Source organism: Typopeltis vanoorti, chromosome 21 (assembly GCF_054136105.1).
Source record: "Typopeltis vanoorti isolate ZY-2024b chromosome 21, IOZ_Tvanoo_1.0, whole genome shotgun sequence".
NCBI classification, from domain to species: Eukaryota; Metazoa; Arthropoda; class Arachnida; order Uropygi; family Thelyphonidae; genus Typopeltis; species Typopeltis vanoorti.
Window position 1 is genome coordinate 65035919 of NC_143569.1, and position 20813 is coordinate 65056731.

The 20813-nt window shown below is 35.5% G+C and overlaps 2 protein-coding genes across 2 annotated transcripts in view; one reads left to right on the forward strand and one right to left on the reverse strand.

The window, feature by feature from the left end:
* LOC150094926 (motile sperm domain-containing protein 1-like) overlaps positions 1 to 11025 on the reverse strand; it is a 94621-nt gene extending 83596 nt beyond the window's left edge. Inside the window, exon 1 of the mRNA XM_090411101.1 lies at positions 10874 to 11025. The gene's annotated coding sequence lies outside the window, so the exon portion shown is untranslated. The remainder of the gene's footprint in view (positions 1 to 10873) is intronic.
* A 26-nt stretch (positions 11026 to 11051) lies between these two features.
* The window catches only part of LOC150094927 (uncharacterized), a 259949-nt gene continuing 250187 nt past the window's right edge, over positions 11052 to 20813 (forward strand). The window contains exon 1 of the mRNA XM_090411150.1: positions 11052 to 11149. Coding sequence (XP_090267276.1) covers positions 11052 to 11149 — 98 coding nt within the window. The remainder of the gene's footprint in view (positions 11150 to 20813) is intronic.

The window sequence follows — 20813 nt, forward strand, 5'->3', positions numbered from 1 at the left end:
GTGGTATGATAGGCTGTGTTTCCTAGGAGAAACCTCCCATGATGAGTCTTGATAGACTGTGTTTTCTAGGAATGAGTCTTTTCGACTCTTTGGAGGCTTAAATAATAATAATAATAAAGATCTATGCATTTCCTCAACAATTGCCAATGACAACACACTCCATTCCTCCTTTTCATTTAACAAACCTCATAATGCTTAAGTATTAGAACCCTCAAGATCTACCATGATCATTACCCTGAACTCTGATCTCCTAGTAATATCTCAGCAGGGCAAGGACAACCTTGTAGATGTCATCAAAATCCAGTCCTGATCTCTTGCAAGAAAGAGCTCACATTTCTCTTCTTTACTTTCAGTAATTCCTAGATATCAAAATAGGATCCGATTTCCCTCCTCAGGCTGACCTATACCTCTTTCCTGGTACAAAGATTTCAACCATAGCTTCTGTAGCCACCAAAAAAAAACTGTTTTTTTTTCTTTTGGCCAAGTGCTAAAATATTTCCTTTGTATTATTCCTATAAAACACTTTTAGTAACTTAAATGTGTATCACATCTGCTCTTTTTTCCTATCAAACAACTTTTGCAATTTACAAGCCCTCAATCTATCCTCATAGGGAGTATTCCGTAGACCACTCAGCATCTTGGTGAGTTACCTCTCCACTACTTCCTCATCTCCAAGAAACCCACATGACTAGAGCTGAACAAAATATTCCAAATGTGGACATATCAAAACCCTATAAAGAGAATGAAAACTTCCTTATCTCTGCTTATTGTTCTTCAATAACCATGGCAATCTTAGCCCTCTGAATTTCAGTTCACACCCTACAACCTCTATATGTATCAATTTCCTGGAGGAAAGCTCCAGCAATGTGACACACAGCTTATATTTTTACTCCAAAATACATAACTTTATACTTTTTCACATTAAAATGATATTTCGTCCATACTGTCAGCCTATTTAAAATCATGCAAGCTGTCCACATCACATATATTAACTATTACCCTATCCAATTTCACCAGGAAACAAACATTTCCCTTCAAAGCATTTCTTACAAATTAAACAGTAGTGGCCTAAGCACAGAGCCTTGCAGTACATTGCTAGTCACCTGCTTTCTACTGGATTCTGCTCCTCTTTTTACTCTTTTTTTTTGGTATCTGTCCATCAGCTACTCTCTCACATCCATATCACCAGTTTCATCTCCATTTGTTCCAATTTGTATAAAAGGGTTCCGCATGGTCCCTGTCAAATGCCTTTGTAAAATTCAGTAGTATCATCACATAGCTCTTCCCTTTATCCAACTCAATTGTAACTATTACAAAAGGTTAGTTAATTATTAAGGCATGACTACATCTCCACAAAGCCATGTTGTCCTCCATATAGCATCATATTCTTATTCACTCATCCTGAATTCTGTCTTTGACTACTACTCCTGAGATTTTGCCATGTTTGTCATTTTTCCATTCATTGGGATTTGACCAAAGCTAATACTAAGAAAAGCAACCTAACTAGGGATACTGCCAGTTCCTTGAATATTCTCATAAAAAAGGGAGCTAATATCCCATCTAACCAATGGCCATATATATGCATTAAGATTCTACAGTTTCCTAAGTACTTCTGCTTCATTGACCTCTAATCCCACATCAATTCCTATCACATCTGTAAAAGCAGTATTCCTCATTTGGATGAAAGACCCTTGGAAAGTGGTTACTTAGTGACTATTTCATCTGCTTCTGTCACCTCATTACCATTAGAACTTGCTAAAATTATCCTTCCATAGTCCTTTTTTTTTTACTTGCCACTGAGTGAAAGAACTCATTTGTGATTTCCTTTAGCTTACTCAGCTATTTCTTCTCATAATCTGATTTTGACTTCCTTACCATGATGGTTACCTTTCTCCTTATATAACCCTCTACAACATTTTCTTTTTGGAGCTCCTGCTCAATGATACTACTTATTAAACTATTACCCAACAGTGGGGATACAGTCTGACTACCCCTGACTTTTGCTTTAAGCTGCCCCCTAAGCTTGATATTAATATCAAGCTCACTTAAAAATTCCAAATACTTTGCATTCCTGATCTGTCAGTCTCTCCTTTTCTTTCACATTGGTATTCAACACTACTCACTCCTTCCCCCCCAAAAAAAACAATACATTGACCAATTTTTTGGATGCAGAGGAAGAATATTTGTAATATGTTTGTGCCAAGTAAGATTTCAGTTATCCAAAAAAGGTAACTCACTTCACTACACTGGTCACCTTCCTAGCCTGTTGCTTGTATGAACAGCAGCCATAAAAGTATTTATAGATGCAGGCTGCAGAAACAATGCCTGTGTGAAAGTGAGCAGAGTGTATTAGTGAGACAAGGGTCATCAATCAATATAACTACTCTTTTCTGTATAGAATCAAGTAATTTTAGGGAGCTTATATGGGAACCATCTCAGATGAGAGAGAGAGCAGCATTCAATGGTCAGGCAAATTCGTGATTTGTATGAGGTCAGGAACTGTTTGAATTTAAAGTAACATCTAAAGTGAAAGAGAAACACCAATTTTTTGGATGCAGAGGAAGAATATTTGTAATATGTTTGTGCCAAGTAAGATTTCAGTTATCCAAAAAAGGTAAATCTCATCTTCAATAGAGACTTGGATATTGTCAAGGGAAGAATAGGGTTTTGTTTTGAGAGAAATAATACAGAACTATGTTTTGCTAGCAGTGAAGTTGACAAGATGAATGTTTTAAAGAACAGAATTTAAGGTAGGAGGTTAAAATTCTGCAGGTAGTGGTGATTTGTGCCTTGCCATATGAAAATGAGTGCAGTGTGCTGTCATCAGTAAAACCGTGTACTGCACTGGCAGTCAGCTAGAGTAGATCATTTATGTATAGAAGGAAGAGGGTGGGCAAAAGAACAGAGCATTGTGGGACTCCAGCATTAGTTGTATAGTTAGAAGATAAGGAAATATCTGCCATTACTCAAAGTGAGCATCTAGGCAGAAAGCTGGCTATCTAACTGCAAAAGTCAGGGGTAGACCAAATGATGTTTGGTCTGTCTTCCTGATTTTTGTGCCAAATTTGGTCAAAGGCTTGGATATATCAAAGACAATTACTTGAGATTCACAAACTTTTCTAATATGTTTGTCCAGAGATGAATAACATAGGTCAGTAAATCTGCTGACCTATGTTATCAGCAGTGACAGAGTCCATACTGGCAATCATTTATTAGTTGAGAGCTTTCAGGGTAGTGCAAGAGTTGGGTTGATGGTTCCTTCCATTACGTGAGAAAGAATGAAGGGAGAAAAATTGGATTGTAGTTTGAAAGTAAAGATTTGTTATCCTTCTTAGGAAGAGGTTGTATATGAACTAATTTTCAAACTGCAGGGTAAATAACAATGGAATAAGAAAGTGTAAACAGGCAGCATAGAGTGGGAGTCAGCTCTGGAGCACAGATCCTTACAACAATCAGAGGTATGTCATCATACTAAGGAGGCTTTTTTTGATATCCAATTTAAGCAAAAATTTTCTGATCTTTTATCTGGCAAAAGGTTAAATGAGGCATTGAGTGTTTGGTCAAGGAACATTTACTATGATCACCTGTACAAGAACTGGAGGAGAAGTAGGAAGACAGGAGTTTGGCCTTTTCTATGGATGATAATGCAATAGTGGTGAGAATGGTGTTGGGCAGATGTTATGACCAACAGTTTTGGCTAAAGACCAGAAAGTATGAGAAGACAAGGGATAGGAAATGGATGATGAAAAAAAAAAAAAAAACCTAAATATTATGCTTAAAGACATCCCTAAACACCAAGTCATGGTGCAATTCAAACTTACAGCACACAGTTTGGACAGCAGAGATGCTAATGCACTTAATTAGTTAAGTGGCAACAATGAAAAAATTTGGGATGATCATAGTTAATCTTGCTGCCACTTGTAATCCTGTCAATGATTATTTAGTAAGAAATCTAATGTCACCCATCTCTATAAATCCAATGAAGAGAAACCAAGGAAAGCATTCAATAGTATGGCAGAGGGTTCTGCTCTTGTTACTAAGACCTTATTTTCTATTAAGTCTAAGAGTATACTAAAAAAAGAAGCAGCAGTTGTCCAACATCCATTTAGAAACAACTGCCAGCTTAAAAAAAAAAAACAGCATTACTTCATTGAATAAAAGAGCAGCAAGATTGATTAATCAACCCACTTTTACTCAATCACTCACCCTACATACATATGCACAATTCGTGCCACTTCTACAAGCAGTGTTCAATAAAATTTGAATCTAATTCCACCATCCTCAAAACTTGTTAAAACTAGAGCATCAATCAACATCAACTTTAAAGTTCAACTTCTTGCAAGCAATCGATAAAGAATGTTATTAAGTAATTATTCAGTTTAACACCCTTGACCCAACTGATACAGAATTTGATCATTTCCACAGACTGTTACAAAAAATTTATAATTCTGTAATGATGATAATAATAAGTTTTGGTTTGATTGGGATTACAACCAAAGCAAATAATTCTGAGAGGTCTACTACTGTCTGTTAATTGAATGCACTCTAACCAGGTTTTCAGAATGAAAAACAAGTTTCTAAAAGGAAGAAAGTGAAGCAATATATTTATTCTCTATAGAGAATCTAATGGAAACTTAACATATTTTAGTTACCATGGACACAATATCTAGTGAAGAGAACAAATAAATTAAATATGGAAATATTTAATTTGCCTTTTGGAATCAGAGGGTTTAATTCAATTCCAAAGAGAACTAGTTGAATAAATCTGGTACAAAAAATCATCCAAAACATGAAACTATCAAAATACATAAGTGTTTTAAAACCAATTCCATATCAAATCTATTTTATGTTATTTGATTGGTGAATCAACTGTTAATCAGAAATCTGCTTGATAGATCATTATATGGTTCTCATTGCATCAGAAGAAACTTCCATTAAGTAAGATGCAATCACACTGAGCAATGAAAAGTATTTCCCACCTAATTTGATGATCTCAGATTTCTAAAGGTGTAAAGTTATAAACATTCATCACAGTCAAATTCAACTAGTGACCTGTCACTAAATAAATTTGGAAAGGCTTTATTCCATTAGGTCAAAAAAGTTGATTTCAAGTCAACAAATTCATTTGGATTAAAAGTGATGGCAGCTCTATCATATTAAAAAGGAATAGGGCAGAAAGGAGTTATTAATTTTCATAAAGATATAAAACAGACTATATCTGAGGTGAAAAGCATTTGATGAGAGTAGAATATGAAAGATTAATGGCTCAAGCAAGAATGACAAAAAAAACTAAGATATGATAAAATGCAATTAAGAGACAGTGACTCAACAATGGTAATTCAATGATTTGTAAGAAAACTTCAGATACAAAGTTGTTAATAAAATCTTGTTTTGTACTATCACACCACCCTATATCAATCCTGTGAAGACAGTCCATAAATGGACACAAACAGCCAAACAGAAAGAAGTCACTGCACATACTATGGTTTTATTAGGTTTGTAAAGTACTGTGTTCAAACTGAAGATAATGGTGAACAGAAAATTCATCACTGAAGTTAAGTTTCATTTCTTGAATATCAAAATGATGCAAGGTAATATATATATACCATTTCATTCATGTATAGATTCCAAGTTCAAACTCGTATTACATGGCTATTATCCTACTGTGGCATAGATGGTTGTGAATGTCTTCAAGTAGCAGGCAATTTTTGATACCCAGAGATCCTTACTTCGTTCCCACCCGTATATGAGGTAGGTTTCAAAAGTTTCTGACCTGACATACAAAATTCGCACCAATTTTAACACGTTGTGCATGACAGACAACACCATCTATGGGGAGGTTAGTGTAACATTTTCAACTCTCTACCTGTGTCATTCAGTTGGAGACACTCATTTGACTAACATGTGGTATGCTAAGTGGCTGTTATTTAAAAACTGAGTCTGTGCTATGATCAAGTTTTTCACCAAAGAAGAGTTTCTCTTCTATCAAACAGCAATGATGATCCTCGTGATGGTCAGTCTGTGGAAGTGATGACTGAGGAAAATAACTCTCGTTGAGGAAGAACTGCTCAATAACAGACAGCTGACTATAACAAGTCTTTCACATAATATAACATCTGACTATAACAAAAGCTTCACATGACGAAGGTTAGCCAAGGTAGGTGCCCTAACTTCTCTCTCTTCAATTCAGAAGGAGTATCGTGTTACCTCTTCCTGCAAGTTTCTAAAGCTTTGCCAGTGGAATCATACAGAAGTGCTGGAATCTATTGTCACTGGGGATGAAACCATGGCCCTTTATTATGATCCTCTTTCCAAAAGGGAATCCATGGAGTGGCATAAACCAGGCAAAACATGCCAAGAAAAGTCAAGGTCACTCAGTCTACCAAGAAGATCATAACATTTTTTTTGGGACTGCCAGGGAATTGACTTCAAGGAAAAGAATACCACAGTGAATGCAGAATATTATGCTTCACTCCTGCGCAAAATGCGCAATGCCAAAAAGGAGAAGAAACAAGGAATGCTAAGTCATTGTATTTGCCTGCTTCATGACAATGCTACAGTCCATGCGGCTACTGTTGCGAAGGCTAGAGTGAAGGACTGTGGCTTCCAGGAGATTGAATACCCACCCTACAACCCAGATCTAGCACTCAGTGATTACTACCTATTCTTGAAACAGAAGACCTTCGAGGAAGAAAATTTGCAGATGACAATGAGCTGAAAGATGCAGTTTTAGGCTGTTTTGCAGACAAAGGTATAGACTAATTTTTCAAGGGCATAGGAATGTTAATTCAAAGTTGTGAAAAGCATGTTGAAGAAAAGAGAGATTATGTTGATAAGTGACAATTGTTTTCTATCACCTCTAAAAGTCAGTCAGGCCAAAACTTATGGAACCACCCACTTACAAATCCTGTTTGTTTGGAGGCCATAAATAATGTAGGGAGAAGCAAGATATTTGGTTTCTAAAGCAGATTCTTAAATAACTCTTAACATTCATAGTACTAAAAGTGTGACAGGATCACAGCTTCTCATGTAAACAGAATAATAAGCATTTATCTGTCTAATAACATTTAAAATAATTCATGACAGCTAAAGTTTGGATAATCCACACTGCACAGAATATCACAGCAACTTACTCTTCATGATTATTGGACAATTAATGTTTTCAGCAGATACACTTAAACTTAATTATATATTCAATTTTAAATATATATAATTAAAATTATATATAATTTTAAATAACAATAACAAGTAGAGTGATGTGGGCAAATATCAGAATGGGGAACTGGACCATGAGACTTAATTGTGAGGTAGGTCTGTGGTCTCACAGAAGGTTCTACTAAGGTAAAAGTGGAGGAATGTTTGAGGCTTTAGAGAAAGCAACTGACACAATGAAAAAAAAAGGAAAGTTCAAAAGTTGTTTAGGATCTAAATAACAGAGTTGGAAATGATTGTCAGACATACAAAAATATATTGGAAAAATTTGGAGAAAAGAGCATAGCTAATAATAATGGCAAGTACCTGTTAGATTTCTGCTCAGGACATGGACTGGTTATTACTAACACAATTTTTCATCATAAATTCTCATGGAGAGAAGAGGCAAGAAATTAGAAAAGTCTCGTTGACTATGTTATTGATGATAGTGATGTTTTTCCATTGGTGCAGGACACATGAGTATACAGAATAGAGGATTTGAAATTGTAAGTTATCACCAATTAGTCTTGAGCAGGATAAAATTAAATTTCATACTGAAAACAAGAACAACGTAAGAAACTTTTAAAGCAAATAAAAGTTGAGCAGCTCTCAGATATAAACTGTAGACCAAAATTCACAAACATTATTCAAGAAAAAATGAACGAGTTTGAGAACAGGAACCAAAGCATGGAGAGTTGGTGGCAAATCCTGAAGAAAATATTGATTCAGCCAGAGAGGCATATAGTGAGGTTGTCTGCAAGGATAGAAAAATCAGAACCCATGGCAGACACAGGAAGTTAAAGAGGCAGTGAAGGAAAAGAAGAAAGCATATCAAAAGTTCCTGGCAAATAAGTCAGTTTGAGCTCTTAGAGAATACAGAGACAAATGTAAGAAAGCTAAACACTGGAAAACTAGCTAAAAAAAAAAGTCATGGGAAGACTTGGTTAAGAACACAGAAAATAAATATCAAGAAGGTAGCAAAATATTCTGGAGGCTGTTCAAAAAGCTCAAAACTAGAGTAAGGAGTGCTGAGAAAGGAATTAGAGATGATAAAGGTGACATGAAAACTGGTGAAAAGGATATCCTTAATGTATGGAGTAATTAGTTCGAAAATTTGCTAAATGAATCAGTGACAGCATAGTGGTAAAAAAAAAACACTGATTAGGCATGCAATCAGGAATACATATCCATACTTGAAATGGATACAGCCGTCAAAGGCCTGAAATGTGGAGAGGAAACCAGGAGTAGATGTTTGACCAGAAGTGGCTGCACTACATAGTTCAGAAAGCTTGGACAGAGCTTTCTGAACTATTTGACAAATTGCAGATGATTGGAGTAAAGCTCTCATAGTACCATATATAAAAAGGGAAATAAAACTGAATGTGAAAATTACAGAGGTATTTCTCTGTTGAGTGTTCCTGGTAAGATTTATGCAAATAACTTGAGAATGATTGTGGAAGATAAAGTTGGTGAAGAACAAGCTGGGTTCAGGCCAAATAGAGACTGTCAGGATCAGATTTTCACTTTACGACAAATTGTTGAGAAATCATGGCAATATACCAAAGATCTGTATTTAAGTTTTGTAGATCTGGAAAGGTCACATGACAAAGCACTAAGAAAGAAGCTATTCAAAACGCTGCAGTTGTATGGTGTCAGTAAGGAATTATATCAAGCAATACTTTGCTTGTATTTGAGTTGTAAGTCAGCAGTTAGAATAGAAGTACAGGAAGATGGTTTAATGTTAAATCTGGTGTCAGACAAGGATGTACATTATCTTCTTTGTTATTCATTATCTATATGGAACAGATTATGAAGGAAAGTGGTATTAAATCAGAATACCACTTATTTGAACATGTTAATGTCAGCTCTTTGCTTTATGCAGATGATATTATACTTAAAAATAAATCTGCTACAAGTCTGTAAGATTCCCTGACTAAACTGAATAACTTGTGTAATAGATTTGGTATGAAGGTCAGCTATAACAATACAAAGACAATGAAAATAGTCTGAAGCAGTGAAAATATCAACTGCATTGTGAATGTCTAACCTATAGAACAAGCAAAAATTTTAGTTACTTAGACACAATTTTTAGTGAGAATGGTAAATTAAATATGGAAATAAATAAAAGATTAGATTAAATATGGAAATAGACAACAGAATCAATAAAGTTGGTATGGTAGGAAGTCAACTTGCCAGCCTGGCTGGCTAAGTGGTTAGCGTATCCGCTCTCCCACCAAAAGGCTGCAGTGGGCATAGATATTTGCGATTTTCTGTGGAAATACTAGTGGTGGTGGTCGACAGTAGATAGCGTTGGTGTAGTTGCAGTCAATTGGTGGATTGAGTGGTGGAGACGGAGTTATAGAGTTTCCCTCGAGTCTTCTTCGGACTCCCTGGAAGTGTCAAATAATAATAACTGAATAAACGTATATGGAATAAGAGAGAAATTAGTAAACAGTAAATTAGCTGTATACAAGACAGTGTTGAAACCCATTTTAACTTATGGATCCGAGAGCTGGGTTAGAAATAAAACACTTGACCAAAGACTAGAGACCACAGATATGAGAGTCCTGAGAAAGATTAGGGGCATGAACAGAATGGTATCAATGGCAATATCATATTAAAAACAAGAATATTAGGAAATAACTTGACATTGTTAACATCCAGGAATGTGTTAGCAGAGCTAATGTCAGGTAGTAGTAGTATGGTGACTTAAACAGAATGGGAGAGGAAAGAATAGCAAAACAAGTGTTCTCTGCCAGGAAAAGGACCCAGAGGAAGACCAAGATATGTGGGTTGATAGAGTAAAAAATGCCTTAGAAGATAGAAATATAAGATCTGATAATGTTGAGATAATGACAGGTAACAGATTGATTTGGAGGAAAATTGTAGATAAGAAGTTAGTAATGATGCAAGTTTTTCATATAGCACTATCATATCCTGTACATCCGTTGAGGGTACATATCAGGAATTTCATGATTATTATTATTATTTTAAATATCATTATATCGAAAATTCTGATGGTATTTGAATGGAGGGGGGAATCTTTCAAAAGAATATTAAAATAAAATAACTTGGAAAATAATTTTTCATTACATTACTGCAGAGTACACAAAGCATTAAGTAGCTTTTGCTATAAATAGATCGAGAACAAAGAGATAGGCGCATTACAAGCTAGGTTTCATTTATTAAGGCAAACAATTGCGAAACCACAAGCAGTGTGTATGTTACCTGATAAAAACAGACTTTTTTTTCTGGCTCCATTGTTTCAACGTAAGGTATACAAGACTGAAATGAACAACTGAAATTCGCACCGCCAGACAACGATGACCAACTGACCAATGGGTCAAAAGTAGTCACGATTTTCTCTACCTTGACCTTGAAACTTAATTCAGAAGGACTGGTTCAAGAGGAAAGACACCACTGAACGATACACAAGGGATAGTTCTGGTTGTAATCTCAATTAAATTTTATAAACTGCGTATTACATTATCTTATTTTTATCGGTCATTATTTCATTTCCTTAGCAGTAATCCAAATATCCCACGAACTTTGGATAAAATCAGGAAATATTACTCGCTTTTTATGCTTTGAGTACTATGGCTACACAATTCATTTTAAGGGAACTTAGAATAGAAATATAGCCAAATTCACACTAATAACTGCTTTAGAGTTAATACTCTACCTTTGGTCAAGAAATTTTGCGGATAAGCTTCCTTATTAACATTTCATGCACCTTTTCGCTATTCTTTGAAAATTTCAACTGTGCCCTTCAATTTTCATACCACAAAACTACAAAGGTAGCCTTGGTCCCTTGTTTTGCTTGTTTTCCAAACAGCTGACGATCGTTGTATATAAGCAGAATGACATCACAGTATGATTACGTCATATTCACTCTCGTCTCTAATTTTGAAACGAGATCAGAGGCAAAGATGGCAACAAATGCTATCTTAAAACTCAGGTTAGTTAAAATAAAGGTCTTCCAATATTTTCATGAAACTTTTAATACTGTTTTTTTTTGAATGTAATACCAGAAGTTGTGTAATTTCTTGAAAGTATTGATTTCGCACTACTTTTTTTTTTTTCTTAAATTTAAACCAAGCAATATTAAAGCGGCATATCTTTAGCTATCGAATATTTTATATCAGGGCTGTCCAATCTTAGGTAATCTGAGGGCCGTATTAAAAAAAAAAAAAGATTTACCCAAGGGCTGCATCCAGAATAATAAATACACTACATATATTATATACGTTGGAACAAAGCAATGCAAGAACGCTTCTTTGACACATCTAATATTTGAAAAACACGTGGGTATATAGTGATGTAAAAACGCCAAATAAAATTGCCAACATCGAGGTTATCGATTAGTGATAGAATTAAAATATCTAATACGCATTCTATTCAAATTATTTTATTTTTTCGCTCGTGAAAATCAAAACCCACAGGCGGGCCGCACAGAATCGCCGGCCGTGTTTTGGACAGTCCTGTTTTATATGATCTTGGAAATAGCAACTGAAACTAAATATACGCTGTCTGATATTATTTTAAAACAAAGCTGGCAGTTGCAAGTCTATGTAGGTGAATAGTTAGTAGAATGACAATTCGTTTTTATTAAGAAACGTGTTATGTTAACGAATTTTAATACTCCATAATCTGGTTCTTAGTTATCAATTTACGTGTGAAATTGCTGCTGAAAAATTTTAACTTCAGCTTTTCATTTGTAAGAGTACACATAACAACTGACATTAAAAAGAAAAGAAACTGAAGCTTATTAAAAACATATACATGATGGTGATTTGGATTAGAGCTGGCTGATAGATATCAAATCAAAGAATGATTTATGGAGAAGATGAGTCCAGGAGAAGGAAACTGGCTAGTGGTGTAGTGTATCACAGATCTCACTACTTGGCCCTCTGTTGTTTAATATAGGAAATGATCTCATCTCATCTTCTTTATATCCTCTTTTACCTTGCGGTGTCGAGGGTCCATTGATCATCGGACCTCAATCCGTTTACAGGATAAGGTGGTCAGCCCTATGCCCCGGTATATCCTATGGCCTGTAGTGTTAAGTTCTCAAGGCCAGTTTGTCTGCTTTGCGGGATGAAAAACCCCAGAATAAACTGGGGAAAAAACCCTGCTGTCCACGCCCAAGACTGGCTAACTTGGTTATGGCTGAGGAAGATCCTTCAGCTCCTCACGTCACCGATGGGAATCGAACCTAGGACACTCCTTCCCCAGGCATACGGTTGCGAAGTGCATAACCACTAGATTTGACAGGAAATATTCATTGTTTGCTGATGATGCAAAGCCGGGAAATAGCGATACTAAATGAAGGTGATGTAGAGATTCCTTCAGTATAACTTAAATAGACTGGCAGTATAGGCAGAGGTGTATGGCTGCCAGTTTAATGTGGCCAGCTGTAAGGTGATGCACTGGGAAGAAGAGATCACAAGATGTGGACTCTATTGATGAAACTGATGAAGCCAAGAATTTGGAGATGATTCTTGACAGTGAGTTGAAGTTTAGAGAACATATTGTTACAGTAGCCCAAAGAGCACATCCATTTATGTGGTTGTTGAAGAACACACACAAGCAGGGATAAGGAGGTTATTATTCCTTTCTGTGTAGCTTTAATAAGTATTCCATAAGGATGAAGTGGTGAGAGGATCCAGAGGCAGGTCTATAGAATGATCCTTAAGACAATCTGTGGTCTTCAAAAACTAGCTGATAGGGAGAAAAGAAGAGATGATAGAAGCATATAAGTTATTAAAAGGGTTTTATTTGAAACTGAATACTTTTTTTCAGTACATGGCAGGAAGGGAGAGAACAAATGGGAATTGTGTAAGAGTATGGTTAGCAAGAGTGTTATTACTAGATTTTGTGCTTGGAGAGTGGTAAATGGCTGTGACTGCTCCATCAGTGGATGAGTTTAAGGAGAGGTATGATAGGTATTGTGTGACTAATTAGTGTGGGTCTCCCATGATGAGGCTTCTCAATCCATGGAGATACCCATATAATAAGAATGATAATTATAATATAAGAATATGAATATGAGTGTACCAAGATTCTTTTAAGGTATGTACCTGCAGCACTTATAAAATAGTATGATTGCCTTTCAGAATATTTATCTGTTCATGAATTCAGAGATTACTAAATGCTATAATGTTCTCTTTAAAAAAAAGCAATTGTATCATGTGCCCTTCATAGAATTCTTTTTGTAATTTTGTAAAATGTATTTAGAAATTTCAGTATGCCCTTCTTAGACATTTCCATGAGCTATATAAAACAAGAAAAAAAAAATTCCTCACTATTACAAGATTCCACCATAGAGCATTTAAAAGAATGACGGGACACATTGGAAAATACTTTAGTTCTGTTTTGTCAAGATAAGAGGAATCTTTCTCTGAACTAAGGAGGTAGTAGGGTATTTTCTTCCAGAAAGTCAGATTTTTCATGCAAGGAAGTTGGCCAGTGAACACGTGCAATTTGTAGCCAGAGAATATTGGCCAACTAGGCCGGTACTCTTTGGTGTATCCAGTCTCCAGCCAAAAGGCTTTGGGTTCGAATCCCTCCATGGGCATGGATGTTTGTGATTGTCTGTGAAAATACTAGTTGTGGTGGTGGGCAGTAGATGGCATTGGTGTAGATGATGATGATTGTAGTTGGAGAATTGGGGGGAGACAGAGGTGCAGAGTAGGTGCCCTCCCTCGATGAGACTTTGGACTCCCCTGGAGGTGTCACGTAATAATAATAATACATAGGTGGCATTGTGGTGGATAGTGTCATTGTAAATGTAGGATTAAGTACTGTAATGGAGTGTCCTTGTGCAGTGAGTCCTTGGAGTGTCATTTGGTTTCAATGATGCCCTTTGCTTCGAACGACCTGGGTTCAAATCCCATAATATGCCAGCCTGGTTAGCTGAGTGGTTAGCATATCTGCTCTCCAACCAATAGGTTCTGGGTTTGAATCCTACCATGAGCATGGATGTTTGTGAATGTCTTTAAATAGAAGATGAATTTCATCACCAGCATGAGACCACTGCCCCAGCTATCGGAGTCCTGAAGTGGCTTGAAAAATTTTCGTATTTGATCTCTAAAACAGGGTTTCCAGACTATGTAAAAAATAAATAAAAATATTTAAAAAAAAAAATTATTATCATCATTCTTTTCAAGGATTTAGGTCTAGAGTGGCCTGTTCCGGCCAAATAAGTCATCACTGAATCTCTTTAGAGGATGTCCTGGTTTTCTTTTTCGTAATGGTTTGCAATTTAAGGCTTCTTTTGGTAATCTTTCTGTTTTCATTCTTTCAACATGTTCTATCCATTTATGTTTATATTTTTACATTTTTTTCTGTTACTAATTCCTGGTTTAATTCTTTCATAATTTCTTATGTGATCGAATGGAGTATATTTTGCAGTTTTTCTCATGAACTTCATTTCAGCTGTTATTAATCTTCATTTGTCTTTTTGTTTTATTATCCAGATTTCACTTCCATACAATAGGACTGGTAGGGCTGATGTATTATTATTATTATTTTTATTATTCAGGCCTCCATGGAGTCAAAAGACTCATCATGGGAGGTCCTTCCTAAGAACATAAAGTCTGTCAAGACTCATCGAGGGGAGGTCCCCCCCCTAAGAAACACAAAGTCTATCATACCACTCCTTAAACTCATTGACCGTTCTTGCTCTCACCACTCCATCAGGCAATGCATTCCACGGTTCAATCACCCTCCACGCAAAGAAACCACTCCTCACCCTCCTGCCCGCAGTTTCCTTTCGTAACTTCCAGGGATGGCCTCTTGTCATCACTCCTTCCTGCTGTTCAACCAAGCAAAAGAACTCCCCAGTGTCAACCCTGTAACCACCTCTCAACAGTTTAAAAGTCTCAATCATATCACCTCTATTTCTTCTATCCACCAAATTCTGCAGTCCACATTCCCTCAGCCAATCCTCATAACTATCCTTCTACAGTACTGAAACCATCGTTGTCATCCGTCTTTGTATCCTTTCCACAGTTAATTTATCCCCTTCAAATCCTGGGGACCAATTCTGAGAACAATAGTCCAAGTGTGGTCTGATCAGAGACTTATACAACGGAATGATAACCCTCTTATCTCTGCAGGTCAGTGTTCTTCTCATAATTGCAGCAATCCTCTGTGTTACCTTCACCACCTTTGCAATATGTCCCCTAAACTTCAGGTTTCTATCAATCATCAACCCCAGATCTCGTCTCCCCTACTTCCTCCAATATAACTCCTCCCATAAAGTATGCAGCATCCCATCGATGTTTCCCAAACCTCAAGACCTTACATTTTGCTGCATTAAACTGACACCCCCATTCATTTGCCCATCTATCTAGCTTATTCAAATCCTCTTGCAGGGCTACCACATCTGCACTATTACTAATAATCCTTCCCAGCTTCGCATCATCCACAAACAACTGAATATCCCCTTGCAATCCACTGACAATGTCATTGATATAAAGGTTAAACAATATAGGTCCTAGTACTGAGCCCTGTGGGACCTCACTTGTAACCCTCTGCCTCCTTGAAACTGCTCCACCATAGACAACTCTCTGATACCTATCAGACAGCCAATCCTGAATCCAGTTGACCAATCTGACATCCAGATCCATGTGCTGCAACTTAAATATCAGCTTATCATGTGGCACCCTGTCAAATGCCTTTGCTAAGTCTAAGAAAATTGCAGTATATGCCTTTCCCTCATATAATGTTCTTGTAACTTTATTATAAAAGGCTAGCATATTGCTAGCCTTTTATAATAGCTTTCACAAATCCATCAACATGGATTTGTGAAATCCATTTGAGCGCCCTTTCCCAAATCCATGAAAAGCATTCTATACTTTTAGTCTAGTTTGTTTTTGAACTAGGTTAGGTTTAAATATAGAGTTAATTACACTTGTTATTTTTAAATATTTTGCAATTTAAGTTTATATCTTTTTCATTTTCATATGTAATCATTTATCCTAGGTAGTTAAATGAGTTCATCTGTTCTGAAATCTTGTTATCTGTTACCATTTTAGTTCTTATATAATCTTGTCCTTTAAATGCCATCGTTTTTGATTTGCTGTTGATATTATCATTCCATAATCTTTGGCTATTTCATTTAAATTTAATATATCTGTCTGTAAGTTATCTTCAGAATTTGTAATTATTATTTGGTCCAGCAAAAAGGAGAGTGTTTAAGTACACAGTAGAAGAAAGTTTAATACCTTAATGGGAATTTTTATTCCATTTTATTAATATTTCATTTAGATAAATATTAAAAAGAGTTGCTGAAAGGGGACATTCCTGTCAGACTCCTTGGTTTCTCTCCCTGTGATATTACAGTTCATAATTTAATCTTATTTGTATTTAATTATTTTCATATATACTTATGATAGCATTTAGAACATTATTTGGCATTTGTTTTTCTTTTAATATGTTAAATAAAATACTTCTTTTAACTTTATCAAATGCTTTTTCAAAGTCAATAAATGTAATGCGTGTTTCTAAATTGTATTATCTTCTTTTCTCTATTATTAATTTTAGGCAAAAGGCCAGATCTATACATGATCATCCTTTTCTAAATCCATTTTGTACTTCTAGAATAAAGCTTTCAGAATATTTTATTAGTTTATTTAAAATTCTGCTATATATTTTGTAACAGAAATTTAGAATACTTATACCTCTATAATTTTTAGGATCATCTCTACTATCTTTTTTAAAGATAGGAATCTTTTTTTCCCAATTTTTGGTGGGTTCTTGTTGAATTGATTTTATTTAAAAATAATAAGAGTCTTTGAACCTTATTCCTACATATTTATATAATTCTGAACCTAATTTATCTTCTCCAGGTGATTTTCTAATTCTTCTTCTGTTATTTCCTTTAGAACATATGTGGAATTATAAGGCAAGTGATTATAATAGTCTTAGATATCAACTTGGGGCAGTTCCATGGAGGGTAGAATTGGAAGGCCAGGATATCATTAGTGCTTGGGAAATTGGGAAGGAATATTTGTTAGCAGCAATAGTAAACTGTATTTCATGAGTGAAGAAGCAGACACAATTGGGCGTAAAGTGGATGACAAACAATATCAAACAGGAACTGCAGGTGAAAAAGAGATTATGAAAGAGTTGTAAGGAGAGGGATGGAGAGCAGATGCATGAGGAATATAAGACACAGGCTAGGAGAGTGACTAGTATGGTGAGCAAGTATGGGTTTTCTCTTTGTGAAAATCACAACCTTCCCCTCTAAGTAGAAATGGATTTCATTGTCAGCAAACATCCACACTTATTTTTGCCTGGGCTGGTTCTTCTTCTTAAAGTAATGACTTTATTAGGTTTTCTACAATTCTAGAAACTCAAAACGTTTGAAGATGTCGAGCATTGGAATGCTCTTACCTTAAGAAGCAACAGCTCAGGCAAAATTAAGGGTTGTTTGTTAAAAAATAATATTCCTGTAAAATTGCTAGCAAAGATAATCCCTAATTAAACATAATATGGATTTTACTTGCGTTATTGTTGTTAGGCTAGAATTTTTGCCCCAGTATCAAGGGCATAAACTGGTAGATTCAACACGGAATTATATAGACCGACATGGTCTGCATACATTAAGGTTCTAATAAAATAACTTTATCAAGAGACCATTAATTAATTTAAAAAAAAAAAGTTAATACCAGTGCTTGTGAAGAACTATTTCCATAAAAGGCATAATTTTAGTTCATTACTTCTATTTAAATTCAAGCAATGTCTGAAGGTTTCACAACTTTATATAAGCAATCTGTGAGGTAATAACTTTTATGGAGAACCTTAATTTTCTTTCAGAGGATTCAATTACTGGTGAAATAGCATGTTCTGCAAGTCCTGATTGTTTGGGCTCATGGATTTTAATGTAATCCAGATGTTCATTACAATGCTTGGCCACAGATCTACCTGTTTGGGCAAAATATCGTAACCTATACTGGCAAGGAATTGGATACATCCCACCCTGGAGTTGTTGTTTTCATTGTTGAATCCATTGTTTTCTGTTCTACAATTCTAGTCATACATTCACTATTTCAAATAACTAATTTGAAAGTCATACTGAAGATGTCTTTGATACGAGGACAAAAATTCTATGCTGATAAAAATTACATAAGTAAAATTTCTGTATTATGTTTGATTAGTTATCATGGCTTACGTTCCAGTTTGTCAAGATAATCTCTACACAGGCTGTTATGTAAAAAAGGAGCCAGGGAAAAAGGAAGCGCAAAGGTTATCAAAATAATATCTTGGCTTATTTAGATCTACAGCCAAAGCAACTGTGAAGGGCTATGAGACCAGCATATTATATATGTTAATTGCATGTGTTCTAATGGCCGGTTTGCCTGTTCTGAGGGACGAACCAAGTTTCCGGGAGAAAAAAGCCCTTTACCTCCATATAACACCAGCTAACTCACCTTCAGTTGAAAAGCCCTGTTAAAGGTTCTTCACATCCTTGATGGGATACAAAATAAGAGTGCTCTATCTTGATTTTCTGTCTCATCATATACAAGCTTATTGCCCAAATACAACTAGTCATAGTGAATTGAAGTGCATTCATTCTACGGTTTATAGCCCTTGCCAATTTAACTACCATTCTTGAAAATTTAGCAATTAGCTTGCATGTGCTGGCTCCAGCCCACCACTGGTCCCACCATGTACTATCTGATGTCAGTCCATCAATCACCATTTATATATCCATATCGCTAGCATCATGTCTATCGACCTAACTGAACTGCCACTTTATTGTAGAAAGTAAGCCACTAAGACAAGACTACAAAGCAGTGTTGTCCCTGTAGAGTCATATCCTATCTACCCATTCTTTTATTCTGCTCTTAACCAGCTTTTTAATACTTTAACTACTACTCTGTAATTTGCTTCCATTATCTTGGAATCTCCTTTATACGACAGGACAATATTGTATTCATTCCATTCCTTTGGAATTCTGTAGGTGTTAAGACTTAATAGCCCAGTTAGGAGCAGTGTAATTTTTCTAGCACTTTTCTGTAAGTCACACTGAGACATTGAGATTTCTTAATATCTTAAATACTGTCAGTTCATCTACCTCTATTTTCATATCAGTCATTTCATTATCTCCACCTGGATGATGCACAGTTTGAAAATTATCACTCCATAATTGAACTATTTCTTCTGCTTCTTTCTCTTTCCTACCTTCAGCATTCATTTATTCAAGAAGTCATTCTTACATAATAATTCTCCCTTTTACTCACTACATAGCAGAAGAACTCTTCGGGATTTTCTTTGACTAACTGATTTGTTGAGGCACTGAAGGTGCCTTCGGTGATTATAACATATCACTGAAATCGTCATAAAATGAAGAGCAGTGAATCAACACTTAGGCCTCCAGTCCTTATTCCTTGAATTCTAACCTTATCCTTTAAAAAAAAAAGGAAATGAAGATTAGCATTCTACACTATTAATCACATAAAAATTTGAAAAATGTTATGCTGCAATTGGAAATTATTATTACCTCATGAGCATCTGAGGTAATAATAATTTCCAATTGCAGTCATTTACAAAATACTTGGTCATTTACAAAATAAGTATTTTGTAAATGACCAAGTGTTTATCATCAAACACTTGGTCATTTAGGAGGAGAAGAGAAGAAAAATTGATATTTCAAATAAAACAGTGGAGAATTATAGACCAGTAAGTGTGGTTAGTATTATACATGCTAATGTAAAAATTAATTAGAAATCACATGCAGAATATTCTTGATATGCATCACTTGTTGATCAGAACATTTCGTATCAGGGAAGGTCATAACATCTGCTTGATTTTTATTAAGAGGCCATTATGCAAGTTGACCAGGGTAATGGCTATTATGCAATTTATTTGGATTTTAGCAAATCCTCAGAATATTATCAAAAGTGAGGGGGAGTGAAGCATGCTCTTTATTTCTAGAAATAAGACAGGATTGTGTTGTGGTAACATTAAGATTTGTTAAATTATCTTCATTCTGCTTGAGAATGTTTAGCGGATTAGTGTTTAAGTCATCAATTAAAGATGATTTTGAAGTTTAAGTCATTTCAGCACTACAAGATTTTGTGAATGAAAAAGAGGAATGTACTGTTATCAGCAACATGAATACTATGAATGTTAGCAAGATAGGATCACTGATGTATAGGAAGAAGAGTGTAGATAAAAGCACAGGATCCTGGAGTACTTCAACATTGGTAAAAAGATTATTGTATTATTTTCTTGGAGAATGCTTAAAGGTCAAAACTGAATAACTGGAAGGAGGCCTCCACATAGCCTGTTAAGGAATACAGAGAACTGACCAAGGATAATGTCCAGTCCTCACCTTCTCATGGTGCACCCTGTTAGGTATCTACCTGGATACTGAATAAACGAGGATGGACTGGCAGTTTAGGATTTAGCCAATGAAATTGCATTCTTATTGGCTTAATCATAATGCAAACTTATGGTACAACATTACAGAATTTCAGGCTGGCTGAGGAGTCACTCAGTTAAACAAGGCTCCTGTTGTTTTCATGAGGGGAACCAGTGTAAACAGCAAAAAGTCAGCTACTGCAACAATTTCCAATCAGCATAGAAGAATTCTAAGATTAGCATAAGAT